The following is a 13,108-nucleotide window of genomic DNA, read 5'->3' as shown; positions in this document are numbered from 1 at the left end:
CATGACTTTCAAACTTTTTATGACTCGCCGGTCAGCATCTCCATCTACACTCAATTGTGTAAGTTCTGCAGACTGTTATTGATGTTGATTTAATTTAATTTAATTTATTTATTATTACGGCTGTAGGCCTAAAACTTAAACTACTAAAAACAATTCATTATTAAAATCACTTAGTTCTATTGAATATGCTGTTGGAATGCCATGTGATTCCGATCAGCATATTTACTAGCATGACAAACGGACGAGTCTGGGAGTCTGGGAGCAACTCTTTTAAGGGAGGTTGGAAAGGACGGTTTCTAATCCTCCAGTGTTCCCAGCATGTTGATGTTGATAGTCCTTTGCTGGATACATATCTTTTATGTTTTGTAAACAAGCGCCGTCGAGACACTAGAAGGACAATTTTTTACGACCACGTAGAACGTTCTGGGTTATAACACCCGCACGCCCTCCCTTTGTGAGGAACTCCGGGTCATTAGAGACTGGCCTGTTAAATATGTGAATCCACAAACAGGCGCGGACCTCTATGCCAGGAATTGCCTGGTGAATCCTGTACTCAAAGAACCATACCGCAAACTATCCAGATCAACCCCGACATACAAAACATATGCCCTGCTTACAATGTGTCCCCACATGACATCAACCATCTCTTTAACTGTCTTGTGGAACCAACGCCTCTAACACCCCTCTCATTATGGTCCATCCCTTTTGAAACAGGAAATTTCCTTGAACTCCCTTTAGAGGAACTCCCGTTGATGACAATTTGTGATGCGTCGCAACTATTGGATGGATCGAAGCACTACTACAATAACAACAACAACAACCACAACAACAAATGTGTGAACGTATTCATTTATATTTGTAATCTTGTCGAAACTACATAATTTAAAAGAATCCATTAATCCAAAATTAACTAGCGTTAGATTAGATATGGAAAAATATAACTTTAAGGTGTAGTATACAGCTGGAAAAGATTATGTAGCAGACACACTCTCGTATAGCTATAAAAGTCTTATTCACCTTTTGTACGTGAGGTTGACAATTGAGTTGCAGAAGTTGAGTACTTATCTTTATATATAAAAATCACGTGTCAAAATGTTTGTCCGCTATGGACTCCTAAACTACTGAACCGATTTTGAATTTGTTGTGCACCCCGTGTTTAGTTTGATCTAACTTGAAATATAGGATAGGTTATATCTCAGTTTATAGTCGCAATATTATTTTATTGCAATTTTTTAAATTTTTATATGTATTAATAAAATGTTACGTATACGCACCGGTACTCATATTTTCAGGTGGTACTTCCGTGTAATTGGTTCGTGTTTAATTAAACAACGTGCTTATCAATAAAAAATATTAAAGCGAATGATATCAAGTATAGCACATCACCAGGTCCGTCGAGACGGGGGGAGGGGAATGGGGGATTAACTCCAGGCGCGGGGTTTCGAGGGGGACCGCGGCTTAGAGGTACAAAGAATTTTTTTTTAAATTATAGTGAAGTGTGAAAAATAAAAATCTATATATATATAAAGAAAGGCTAAAATATGTGTTAGTTGGTCGCCGGTGTTTGAAGAGATGCGTCAGTCGATTTTGTTCAAGCTTTCACACAAGGTGCGTATACCTAACGCGGTGGTTATTACATAGCTTTGGTTGCAGTCGACGTACAGGGTCTAGAGATATAGGCCGAAAAATGGACGCGGGTACCCCTAGAATGTGTGGGTAATATTGATATCAAATGAAAGCCGTTGCTGAGAGCTCTAAAGTAATTTTCATTGTGATATTCGATTTAGTCGCATCAACCTGGCAAAACTGATAAATATGCGTGTGAAGCCGAAATAAGGACATGCATTAATAATACCCACATACCATTTACATACGTCCTATGCGATTTGCCTGCAATTTGATATATAAATTTGCCTATATTAGTATTTACGACCCTTTTTTCCGGGAAGTAGACCGGAAACGGACTGGGAGTGATACTCGGAGTGGGACTGGGACTGAGAATCGGAGTGGGACTGGGACTGGAACTAGAACAAAATACATACATAATAGAGAGGAGGAGACTGAGAACGAGATAGAAAGAGACGAAGATGGAGATAGATGAAGCGAAAAAGACGGAGGGGGGGAGGGTAGAGTTAGACGGAAAAAGCTTATTAAAATGTATGCATATAGGCCAAATTTAGGGCAGAACAACCTCTGCCGGGTTAGCTAGTAAATCTATATATTGTGGTCAAACAACCCCTTGAATTGGTCAAACTGCAACCCGACTTGGCCCGGTGGTGTGTGTTTTCCTAAAACTTGTTACTTATACCTTGCATTTTTCTTATATTGCTAATATAGTAATAATCACTGGTCCTAAAGATAAATTGCGTCTTATGTATATATATATGATGTATATAAACGATTGGAGTATTCATTCATCAACTTATCTACTAAAAAATTATTTCTCTATATTGTGTTCATTTTTTTTTAGGGAGTTAAACTATAACCACATAACGAGATACCCAAATATACAAGGATAACTCAAATGAATTTCATTTAACGCATTACTAATCGATTTGTGTTTGGTTTTTTTAATTTTAGCGAAGTCACGCTGAAAGCCAAGAAAGATGAGACTCCCGAAACTTCAACAACAAAATCATTAAATAGTTTTACAGGAAAGACTGGTAAAATTTCTTTTGGTATTAAACGAGTACAGCCGCAAGTGCCTGTTTCAGAACAGCCACCACCAAAAGTGGTTAATACCTTTTGTAACGACGGTTCGTTTTTGGAAAATTTCAAAAAAATATTAGAAAAGCATGAACCAAAAAAGCCGCCACAAATTACACCTGCGTAAGTATAATTTCGTATAATCTCAATATGATAGTCTGACATTAGCAACACGAGGTTTGAAATTAAAATCTAAGTAGTTTCAGACATATAAGATCGACTGCTTGTGCAAAACTCATGTAGATAGTAGTATAAGTTATACCTTTTATTCCCAAAGTGTGTCACGAGTTTTCGTTTGCTATTCATTAATTTCATTTTTCGTTGACAACATTGTAGATGTTATAAAAACTCTGGAACAGCATACGGAAATCAAGAATGGGGTGCTCCTGCAATATCTCCTTTCAAGTAAAAATTTTCATTCACTGTTCTCCACACAAGTTCAAAAAGGCTTACAAATTCATATTGTTAAATTATGTATGTTGAACCATCTCGGTGACCTAGAAGTTTTATTAAGTTAACTTACTAGATGGAGAAACTTACGAAGGGTCATCGGACAATGATTTATATAATATTGTAATGCACAGCATTTGCTCTGCTCTTGTCCGTTATTTGTCAAGATATGCTAATAGGATTGCCCTCGCGTAGGTGAGGTTGACAATTGGGTTGCGGAAGCTTTGAAGCTATAAAGCTTGGATTTTGCGCTTATCAACCCCTTGAATCCCTAATCACTATCGTTATAGAATTTGCAAGTGCACATTCAATGTCTACACGTATAATACAGTTTTTATTTATTTTTTAGTACCGAAGCTAATTCTGCTGCTACACCAACGGAACAAACTGCTGCTGATACTGGTGAAACTGATGCTATAGACCCCAATATATCTGGGGATAGGGATATGCAACCTCCAGAAAATCCGAACGGTATAGAACAACCGTCAATGGTGCCATTGCAGCAGCAAGTTCTACCACAACCTGGCATACCAACATCACAGGCATCACAGATGCAAATGCAACATCAGCAACATCATTATCCACATCAGCATCCGCCGCATCATCAGCACCAACATCCACATCATTCTCATCAACATCATCAACTTCAACCACAACAGGGTTTACCACCTCCGCCACCACAGCTTATGCATACAATGTCGTCAACACATCATGCACAATTGCATCAACAACATCCTTCATTACAACCACAACAAGCATCAATGCAACATCAACCACCACCGCCACCACCACAAACAACTCTTTTGCAGCCAACTCAACCGCAGTATATATATAATCATCCACATCAACCACCACCCGTGCCTCCGCCACATCATATGACTGCTGCATTTTTTGCTGCTGCACCACCACCTCCACCGCCACCGCAAATGCCAATGACCTTGACTTTGGGACCATTATATATGATACCGGCACCTGAGCCATTGCAATTAAACACTATACCGGCACCAAAGGAATTCAATTTGAATGCCATACCAAAGCCACAAATGAATGTTGAAGCAATTCAAATGCCGCATGGTGTGCAACAAAATGCTAATCAGCAGGCATTGCAACAAGCGCAGCAACCGCAACAACAACAACAACCGCAACAACAACAACAGCAACAACCGCAACAACAACAACAACAACAACCGCAACAACAACAACAACCACAACAACAACAGCAACAACAACAACAGCAACATATTCAGCAGGAGCAACAACAAAAACAAGAACAACAGCAGCATCAACAACAGAAGCTAAAACAACAACAGGAGCAACAGCAGAAACACGAACAACAAATACATCAGCAGCTGCAGAAACAAAAACAACAACAGCTACAACAGGAGCAGCAGCGGCAACAAAAACAACAACAACTTCAACAGGAGCAACAGCGGCAGCAAAAACAACAACATCTTCAACAGGAGCAACAGCGACAGCAAAAACAACAGGAGTTACAACAACAGCAGCAACAGCAACAACAGCTTCAGCAAGAGAAGCAACAAAAACTCCAGCAACAGCAAATAAAACATCATGATCCAAATCTTCCACAACAACAAGTACAGCCATCATTGAGTGGACGTATAACACCACCACCGCCACCACCACATTTGCCTCCACAAATGCTACAACAATTAGAAAATCAGATTCCTTCGACACAATTACAGCATAAACAACAGTTTATTTTGAACCAACAGCAACTAAGACAGCAACAATTAAGTCATCGTTCAACACCACCACCTCCACCACCACTGTATCAACAACAGGAACTACTTCAATCAGTTGAGAATCAAAATGCACAAAAACCAGGTTTGTACTAATGCACAACTCTTTAAAAAATTGTTGAAAGTTGAGCAAAAAAGCGCGCCAAATCTGTTTATGTATGAAAATTTTCTTACCGCATTATGAACTTTAGGATGGTTATTATTACCTAAGTAATTTGCTCCTGCCCTCTCAATTTTATATCATATAAGCAATATTAGACTGAAAGATGCTTTAAGCTTTCAAATTAACCAATCCAAGATATTTTTCATGCAAAAAAAATGCGTTTTTGAACGTTTTTTGTATATCCATTCTTGTCGATAGTAAAGGCTTATGCCCCTATTACGTGGCATAGCATTTTTGATAGCTACCGTCAGCAAGGAATCGGAGTGCAGCGCATAATTTTAAAATAGACGTACAGCCGTCCCTGGAATGAGTTTGCGGAAATGGTCCTTCAATTTGTTAGGTTAGGTTGAACTGGCCGGTCCATGAGGACCTCACATAGACTGGTTGAGTCCGTAGTGTTACCAGAAGTTTGTTTTAACGACCAAACTGAAAAACCATATCAAAAATCAGGACCTTTGTTATAAAATAACTCCGTCCTCTTGGCAAATACTAGAAGCTTCCTAGGATTTAAGCCACTTGCTGCTTCTAGATCTGACAGCTGTATCACTCCTAATAGCTGGAGTCTTAGCCTGGCAAGTGCAGGGCATGAGCACAGAACGTGCTCGATCGTTTCCTCCTCCAACCCACACTTCCTACATCTGCTATGACTGACCAAGCCTAATTTAAAGGGATGTGACGCCAGAAGGCAGTGTCCAGTCAGAATACTCGTCATGAGTCTGCAGTCCTCTCTTTTTAATTATAGAAGCAACTTTGTTAGTCTAAGGTTGTAACACCTACACATAATCTTCGACACTTTACATTCCCTCCTTGAACCCACGCCTTTCCCGCTTGGTCGATCATGTGCACCTCTCGCCTTCGCTTAATCTCGCCCAGTCTAATTGGGACGTCTACGGAGCAAGCTTCAAGGGATGTGCCCTTTTTAGCTAGTTCGTCCGCTTTTTCAACTTGTTAACTAAGTTAGAAATCTGTGAAATAACTTCATCAGAAGCTCATCATTTGTCCTAAAACGTTTTCTTACTTGGTGCTTGGTAGTTCCAAGGGATTGGAGTGATAACGCGAATTTTTTCCCTATTGGCGACATGTCAATTTTGTCACCAACATTTTCGTAATTATAAAATAAAACTAAGCCAATATCCCTTTTGCCTATTAATAATAAAATCACTTTTGCAAATGCTTAACTTTCCGCCACAAATTGATCAGCTGTTCAATTATCTGTAAATTCTGTAAAATCATCATTTTTAAGGTTGGCAACAGCAATACAACTTCAACTGAAATAAGTTGTAATACCAAACGAGGTAAGTTGTCTGAAAGTTTAGTTGTTTTAATTACAATACAACTAAGTTGAGTTGTAAACCGTAATAGGGGCATTATTCTTGCTGCTAGCTCAATCAATAATTGGTTTGAAACGTTTCTGCTGTTATCGATGTATTTTTAAGCATTCTGGTCTAATTCATTGCGTGCTGGTTTATCTCTATGTTTATTGAATATACATAATTTCTGAAGAGTTGTATATCACATTAACCGTTTATTGAGCCGTGGTTTAGTAAAATGGTTATCGATTACAGTCGATATAGTTAATTGATTACTATCTATATAGCGTTTCGATTACTATCGACATAGTTTACCAAAAGCTTTCCTTATAGTTTATCGACTATTATCGATATAGTTTGTATATATATTATATATATACATAGATTTGGTTCTCCGTTTACTATCCATATAGTTGAAATATTACTGCTGTAACTCAAATTAGTAATTATGTGCCTTCTTGATCTACAACTCGAGAATAAACCAATGAAAAATGCTGTAAGCCTGGAGTCCCCATAATATATATACACACCGTTGAATTTAAATATTAGAGAGAAAGGCTTTTATTAGTAGCAGTGCTTCGCTGACTATGTAGCGAAGATACTGTAGCGTATTTGGAAAATTTCTGATTAATTTGCAGTTTCTGTTCACCGTTCGAATCTCTGAACTGTCGAATAAATAACTCAAATGTTCAACATAGTACAACGTTCTTTATTTAGACTACTTTAGAAGTAGTACTTCACAATTACAATTATCGCGTACTTCACTAATAGCGTGTTTAAATCAAACTGATTTCTTCAAGGGTCTAGACCTTTACCGAACACCCTTCTCGATAAGTTGCTTATTTATTTCTCATATATGTACTCATATTCACGTTTGTCCTCCAGTTATTGTGTATTTGTGAGTAATAACTTTTGCTCTTAGCTGCTGCCTACATATGTGACCCGGTCTATGAAAAGGTGGCTTATGACTAAAAAAATTTTTCCACTTTTTTTCTGGTTTCGATAGTTTTTGAGACGCTCTTTCACTAGAAAGTCCTAACTTGCTTAGAAGTGTACTAAAAATGTAAAGAAAGAAGAGCACAAATGAAAGACGATGAAGCCTTTGGTTCCTTCGATGCCACTTTGGTGGCTAGTGAAGCATCCTCAGATTTTTTGATAGCTATTTTTTCGATGGCAATGGAGCCAAAATATCGGTCAGAAACTGGTTTGTGCTTTGCCATTTGGGCATGACTGTTCATAATGTAAAAGAAAAACTACCAAGAAACTGAAGAAATGCACTGTTTATCTTTAACAGCAGTTTCTCGCAATTTCTTTTTTAAGTTATAAGCCACCTTTTCATAGACCGGGTCACATATATGCATGTGAAATAATCTCTTCGCTCTTAGCTTCCCTGTTTGAAGTATGTGTAGCTGCTTGCTTTGCTGTTTACATGCACATATGTGTTGTTGCTTACTTTGCTGTAGTTGTGCATTTATTTGCTAGCAGCATAGTGATGCATCGAAACTGCTAACATTCGCCACAATACCCAATAGAGCAGAGAGACGCAAAACTCCTGCTCCACAAACAATTTTGTGTGCGTCCGTGAAAACTAAAACTTGTGATTGTTGTGTGAACTCCCTATATATCAAACCTTTCTTACTAGTAGAAGAAAGCTCGTTCTTAAGCACTTCTACGCGGTATAGGCAAATGTGTAAATTTAAATTTTTTTCAAATTCAAAGTCGAGGTGGCTGCGGCAAATACAAGTTAATAAATAAAAATGTTTCGAAAGTTTTAATTTCATTGAATTTTAATATTAAAATTTAATCGAATCCTTTTAATTAGTAGCAATAAACCTATGTACATTCAAATAATTAAATTAAAATAAGAAAAAAAATGTTAATAAATACATACATACATAAATAGTTTGGTGTACCGCGTATGCGAAACTTGATTTTAAAGGATTTTATGTAGTTTTTTCAGACAAAAATGACCCCAGTTGCGCACGCGTACAATTACCAACAAATGTTGAACACTTAATCGATTTGGTTGCCGAAAATGGTGATGATTATGAAGATAAAATACGTGCATATAAAAATGATTTACACTCGGCAATGTGGTAAATTTTGTTATTTTGCTTATACATACATACCATGCGTTTTTTTTGTTTCTGGTGCTTGCGGTATGAACACAATACGCAAAATCGGAAATAATTCGACACGCAAGTGCAATGTCAAATACAAACGTACAAGACAAGCTTAGGAAAGAATCTACAATTATATATGTACGTTTGAAAAATTGATCTATGCAGTAATGACCAAGTAAAATAAATGTTTTGTAAAAATGAAAACTACATACATATGTACATAGTTAGTAAGCGATATTTGTTATTCGCTTGATAAATCAAAAGCAAACTTGAATTTTTGACCCACGGAAAAGTCTTTTTCGGTAACTTCTCGTTGAGCTAGACACTTCATACTTAGGACATAGTTCAGATCTGGGAGACATTACAATGCAAATAAAAAAAAGAAAATCCGCTAGGTGGCGCACGGATGGAGATATACAGAAAATTAATTTTAAAATGGAAATTTTGCGATCGACTTTTAACTAACCTCTCGGTGATCCAGATATTTGAAACTGAGCACATAGTTTGCTAGTCGATGGCACTACAGTGGCAGACGAATCGATATAATCGAAAATCCCTGACGCAGGAATCTTGCGATCGATTTTTAAGTAACTTCCCGGTGAGCTAGAGACTTGAAACTTGGGCCGTGAGTCAGAACCCGGTAACAATGCAATATTTTATCAAAAAAATTCTCTAGGTGGCACGCGTATCGAGATAGTAAGAACACAAATTTTAATTTGGGAATCTTTCAATCCATTTTTAACTAACTTCCCGGTTACCTAGAGACTTGAAACTTGGCACTTAGTTAGAGGCCTGGTGACAATAAAACTTATAGAAAACAAAGTTCCGCTAGGTGGCGCGCTAGTCGAGATAACTGCAAATCCTTTAAAAACGGGGAGAATCTTGCGATCGATTTTCGAGTAACTTCTCGATGAGCTAGAGACATGAAACTTGGGCCGTAAGTCAGAACCCGGTGACAATGCAATATTTTATCAATAAAATTCCGCTAGGTGGCGCATGGATCGAGATATTGAGACAACTAGTTTTAAATTGGGAATCTTGCAATCGATTTTTAGCTAACTTCCTGGATATTTCGGAAAATTTGGTAACAGTGCAATGTTCGATCAAAAAATTTGAGCTACGTAACGCACAAGTCGAACTATTTAGAAGAGTAAGCCAAACCTTCATGGCTAGCCTCCTGAGTGTTGCAGGCGTTGTAGAATTCCACCTCGTTGTAGGCCCAACTCAATGCACGTCCTTGCATACTTTTAGGCGTACGCGACTTTCACCACGATTCTTTTAGACTTTCGGGCGAATGCGAATTTCACCACGATTTTCAGCTGTGCAAATTATGTAGCTACAATGCAATACAATAGTTCTTGTAAAAGAATTTTGGGATTTAAAATTATAAAGGTAGAGCGCGTGTTTAAATTTTAAATATTCAATTAATTAATCCCAAATACATAGTTTGCCTTAAATTGAAAGATTGCGCTCCACCTTTATAGTTTTGAATCCCAAAATTCTTTTAGAAGAGGTATTGTTAAAGTTTTTTAGTCAAAATTCAACAAGACTATGTATGTATTAAAGGAAAAATTGCCTTCTATTTTTTGGTCCATTTATATAAAAGTAGTCCTTAAAATTTGTTTATCATCTTTTTATTTAAATTCAATTCTACTTTTTTAATATTATTTGTGCTGATATCTGCTGAAAGTGATCAATACGTTAAAAAAAGTTTACTTTGTGAACTCGTTGTTTGACTAAGCCAGTGATGGAGCTACATTGCACCAGTATTTCTACTGACAATTAAGCAAGATATATAAGATTAAGACCAAGTTTCTCTTCCAAGTTGTGGTGTACTACTTTTTAATTTTTGTTAGGCTTGCAAACCCACTTCGATGGGGTAGGCCAGCACGCTACCTCCATATGTCCTTGGTATCACCAACAACCGACAAATATGAACATAGTGCAGCGAATTAAAGCACAAGGGCCGTGATAGGTAGGTCATGTTGTGCGAATGGTTGAGGCCATGCCAGTTCGGAAAGTGCAACCCTATTTGGCAGCAGAGCAAGGGGGGAGTGATTTTGGCAACCTGATCTCTCATGGTGCTGCCAATTGGCGTCACTTATACCGAAAGGTTCATGATACGCAATTTATTACGCAACGGCCAAAATCTCCTGGGCGGTTAAGCAATTTTTACAACTGGAGTATTTCCCGCTTATATGCACCCCGGTTAAAAGCATTTTCCGGTTATAAGCACTACAAAAATTGTAAAAGAAAAAGTTCCCCTATTTCAATGTACACAAAAATCACGATATAAGTACCGAGCTTATAAGCATTTTCCGCTTAAAAGCCATAAGGAAGTCATAGATTCCATTGAGACTATCCTTATGCCTTCAAATAAATGTATATTCGAGATCGATAAAATTGAGCAATACTGTTTCGAACTCGCTAAATTGAACATTCAGTCGAAAATTACAAACTTTTTTAAAAATAATTAACGAATGCGTACATGCTTCATAGGCAGTACTTATATGTAAGTACATATGTATATAGAGCCCAATTAATGATACAAAATTCAGTATAACTGTTAATGTATTGATCTTTGAATTCTCAGTTGTTCCTTTTTAAATTGTTTGTGTTGCAGGCACTGGTAACATTGGTCGACGGCCAAAATTTACCAGAGACGCCGTTATGAAATTCGTATGTAAAACCACCCCCTGATTTCGAAAATCGAGTTCATCTTTGATTCTATGGTACCGTTTTTGAGATATTTGCAATTTACCGTTATTCGAAAAAACCAAAAAGATGGCTCCCTTTAATTACGTATATCTCACGAACGGGTCAAGTAAGTTTACAGAATCGGAAAGACAATAAAATTTGCTATAAATGCATCATACATTGTTTTTTGCTCAACCATATAGTTTTCGAGATATTAGCTCATCATTTCAGATTTTTGTTTTTTTTTTATGAAAAAATATGAAAAAAATTACTTTTTGCGAGGGCAGCATTCCAAAACCACAACTTTTTTTCCAAATATTTTTTATTTACGTAAAGCTCTGTTTAATTAGAAAAAAGATAAGCTATCATCGAAGAAAATCGATGCAAAACTACGTAAGTTATAAGCGATTAAATAAAAATACCCAGGTTGCGCAATTTCAACGTATACCTCAAAACGTTTGTATGGTATAAAGAAGAGTGAAATATCTAGCTATGCTCTGATTCTATTTAGTTAAAAGTTCAATTTATGAATGAAATTACCCATATTTTTAACTTTTTTTTTTTAAATTTATTTATGTTTGTACTATATTCTAACAATCTTTATCTTAATTTTATTTTACTATGTAGTCGAAATAATTATGTGTTCGACTTTGACGCTTATTCAGTTTAGGATCGGTTTCTCTTTTGAGAAACCAGCAGTAATCACCCATCATTGCGACGTCCCAGAATCCTTGATATCGATTTTCAATTAATTTCATTTGCTGATGAAACATTTCGCCATGTTCGTCACTTTCGTCGCCAAGATTTGCCGGAAAAAAGCTCAAATGTGAGTGCAGAAAGTGAATTTTTAACGACATATTTACGCCTGGAAAGAAAATATTAGTTAGGTAAACAAGTTATAGAATTTTGGGAAATTAACTTTAATAAGCCTTTAATATTTACCCATTTTCGCATAATTATTGATTAAGTCGTTCACTATCTGTTCGTAGTTAGGGCTTTTGTGTCTACCGAGAAAAGAAGCAACGACGTTTTCTAAGGATTCCCACGCTGCTGCCTCAACTGATGAGAGTAGTCCTTTGAATTGATTATTGTTGATCAACTTTTTTATTTGTGGTCCGACAAAAATACCTTCCATTATCTTGGCTTGAGAAATATCTGGAAAAATTGTTTTCAAATAGTCGAATGCTTCGCCTTCTTTGTCCAAAGCCTTAACAAAGTTTTTAATGAGACCGAGCTTGATGTGTAAGGGTGGAAGTATGATTTTCTCTTTCTTGACAAGAGGGGTGTATTTGATGTTATCCACACCAACGGTAAACTCGACTCTTTCCGGCCAATCCTTTCTGACGTAGTGGTCCTTACGAGCTCGGCTATCCCACTTGCAGAGGAAGCAGCAGTGCTTGGTGTAGCCACTTTGTAGACCTCATAGCATTGCAACGACTTTGAGATCAGAACATATTTTCCAATCATGCGCTTCATATTTAATAAATTTGAGTAGTTTTTGCATTTCCTCGTAGGTTTCCTTTGTATTTACTGCATGTGCTAGCGGGATAGAAGGCTTTTTGTTACCAATATGCAATAATACAGCCTTTAAACTCAGCTTATTGCTGTCTATGAACAATCGCCACTCTTTTGAATCATATGTTTGACCAAACTCTTTGAATAAACCAGGAATGTCGTTGCAGTAGCATATACTGTCTTTCTTGGTATAGTGTTTGGAAAATGGTTCGTGACGAGTTCTACAATATATCACCTTAACATCGGATGATACAAATTTAAATTGTTGCATACGAGAAGTGTGGATCTCGGCCTTTTCCTTGGATAGTTCCAAATCTCTTATCCAATCATTAAGTTGTGCTTGTGATAGAACGTTTCTCTCCTTTCCCATGCGAAATTCAGTAC

General features: G+C 37.1%; 1 protein-coding gene across 2 annotated transcripts in view; it reads left to right on the top strand.

The window, feature by feature from the left end:
- Positions 1-13,108, top strand: part of LOC137254360 (SURP and G-patch domain-containing protein 1) — a 28,384-nt gene that overhangs the window by 2,135 nt on the left and 13,141 nt on the right. Inside the window, exons 2-4 of one of the 2 annotated variants that reach the window (XM_067792009.1) lie at positions 2,581-2,829; positions 3,506-5,001; positions 8,350-8,485. In XM_067792009.1, the coding sequence (XP_067648110.1) occupies positions 2,581-2,829; positions 3,506-5,001; positions 8,350-8,485 (1,881 nt within the window). Of the gene's footprint in view, positions 1-2,580; positions 2,830-3,505; positions 5,002-8,340; positions 8,486-13,108 lie in introns of both variants that reach the window. The other variant, XM_067792005.1, reaches the window with a different exon arrangement.

The sequence above is a fragment of the Eurosta solidaginis genome, chromosome 1 (genome assembly GCF_040869045.1).
Source record: "Eurosta solidaginis isolate ZX-2024a chromosome 1, ASM4086904v1, whole genome shotgun sequence".
Taxonomy (NCBI): Eukaryota; Metazoa; Arthropoda; class Insecta; order Diptera; family Tephritidae; genus Eurosta; species Eurosta solidaginis.
Note: the sequence above shows the minus strand (reverse complement) of the source record. Positions and strands in the feature narration are given on the sequence as shown.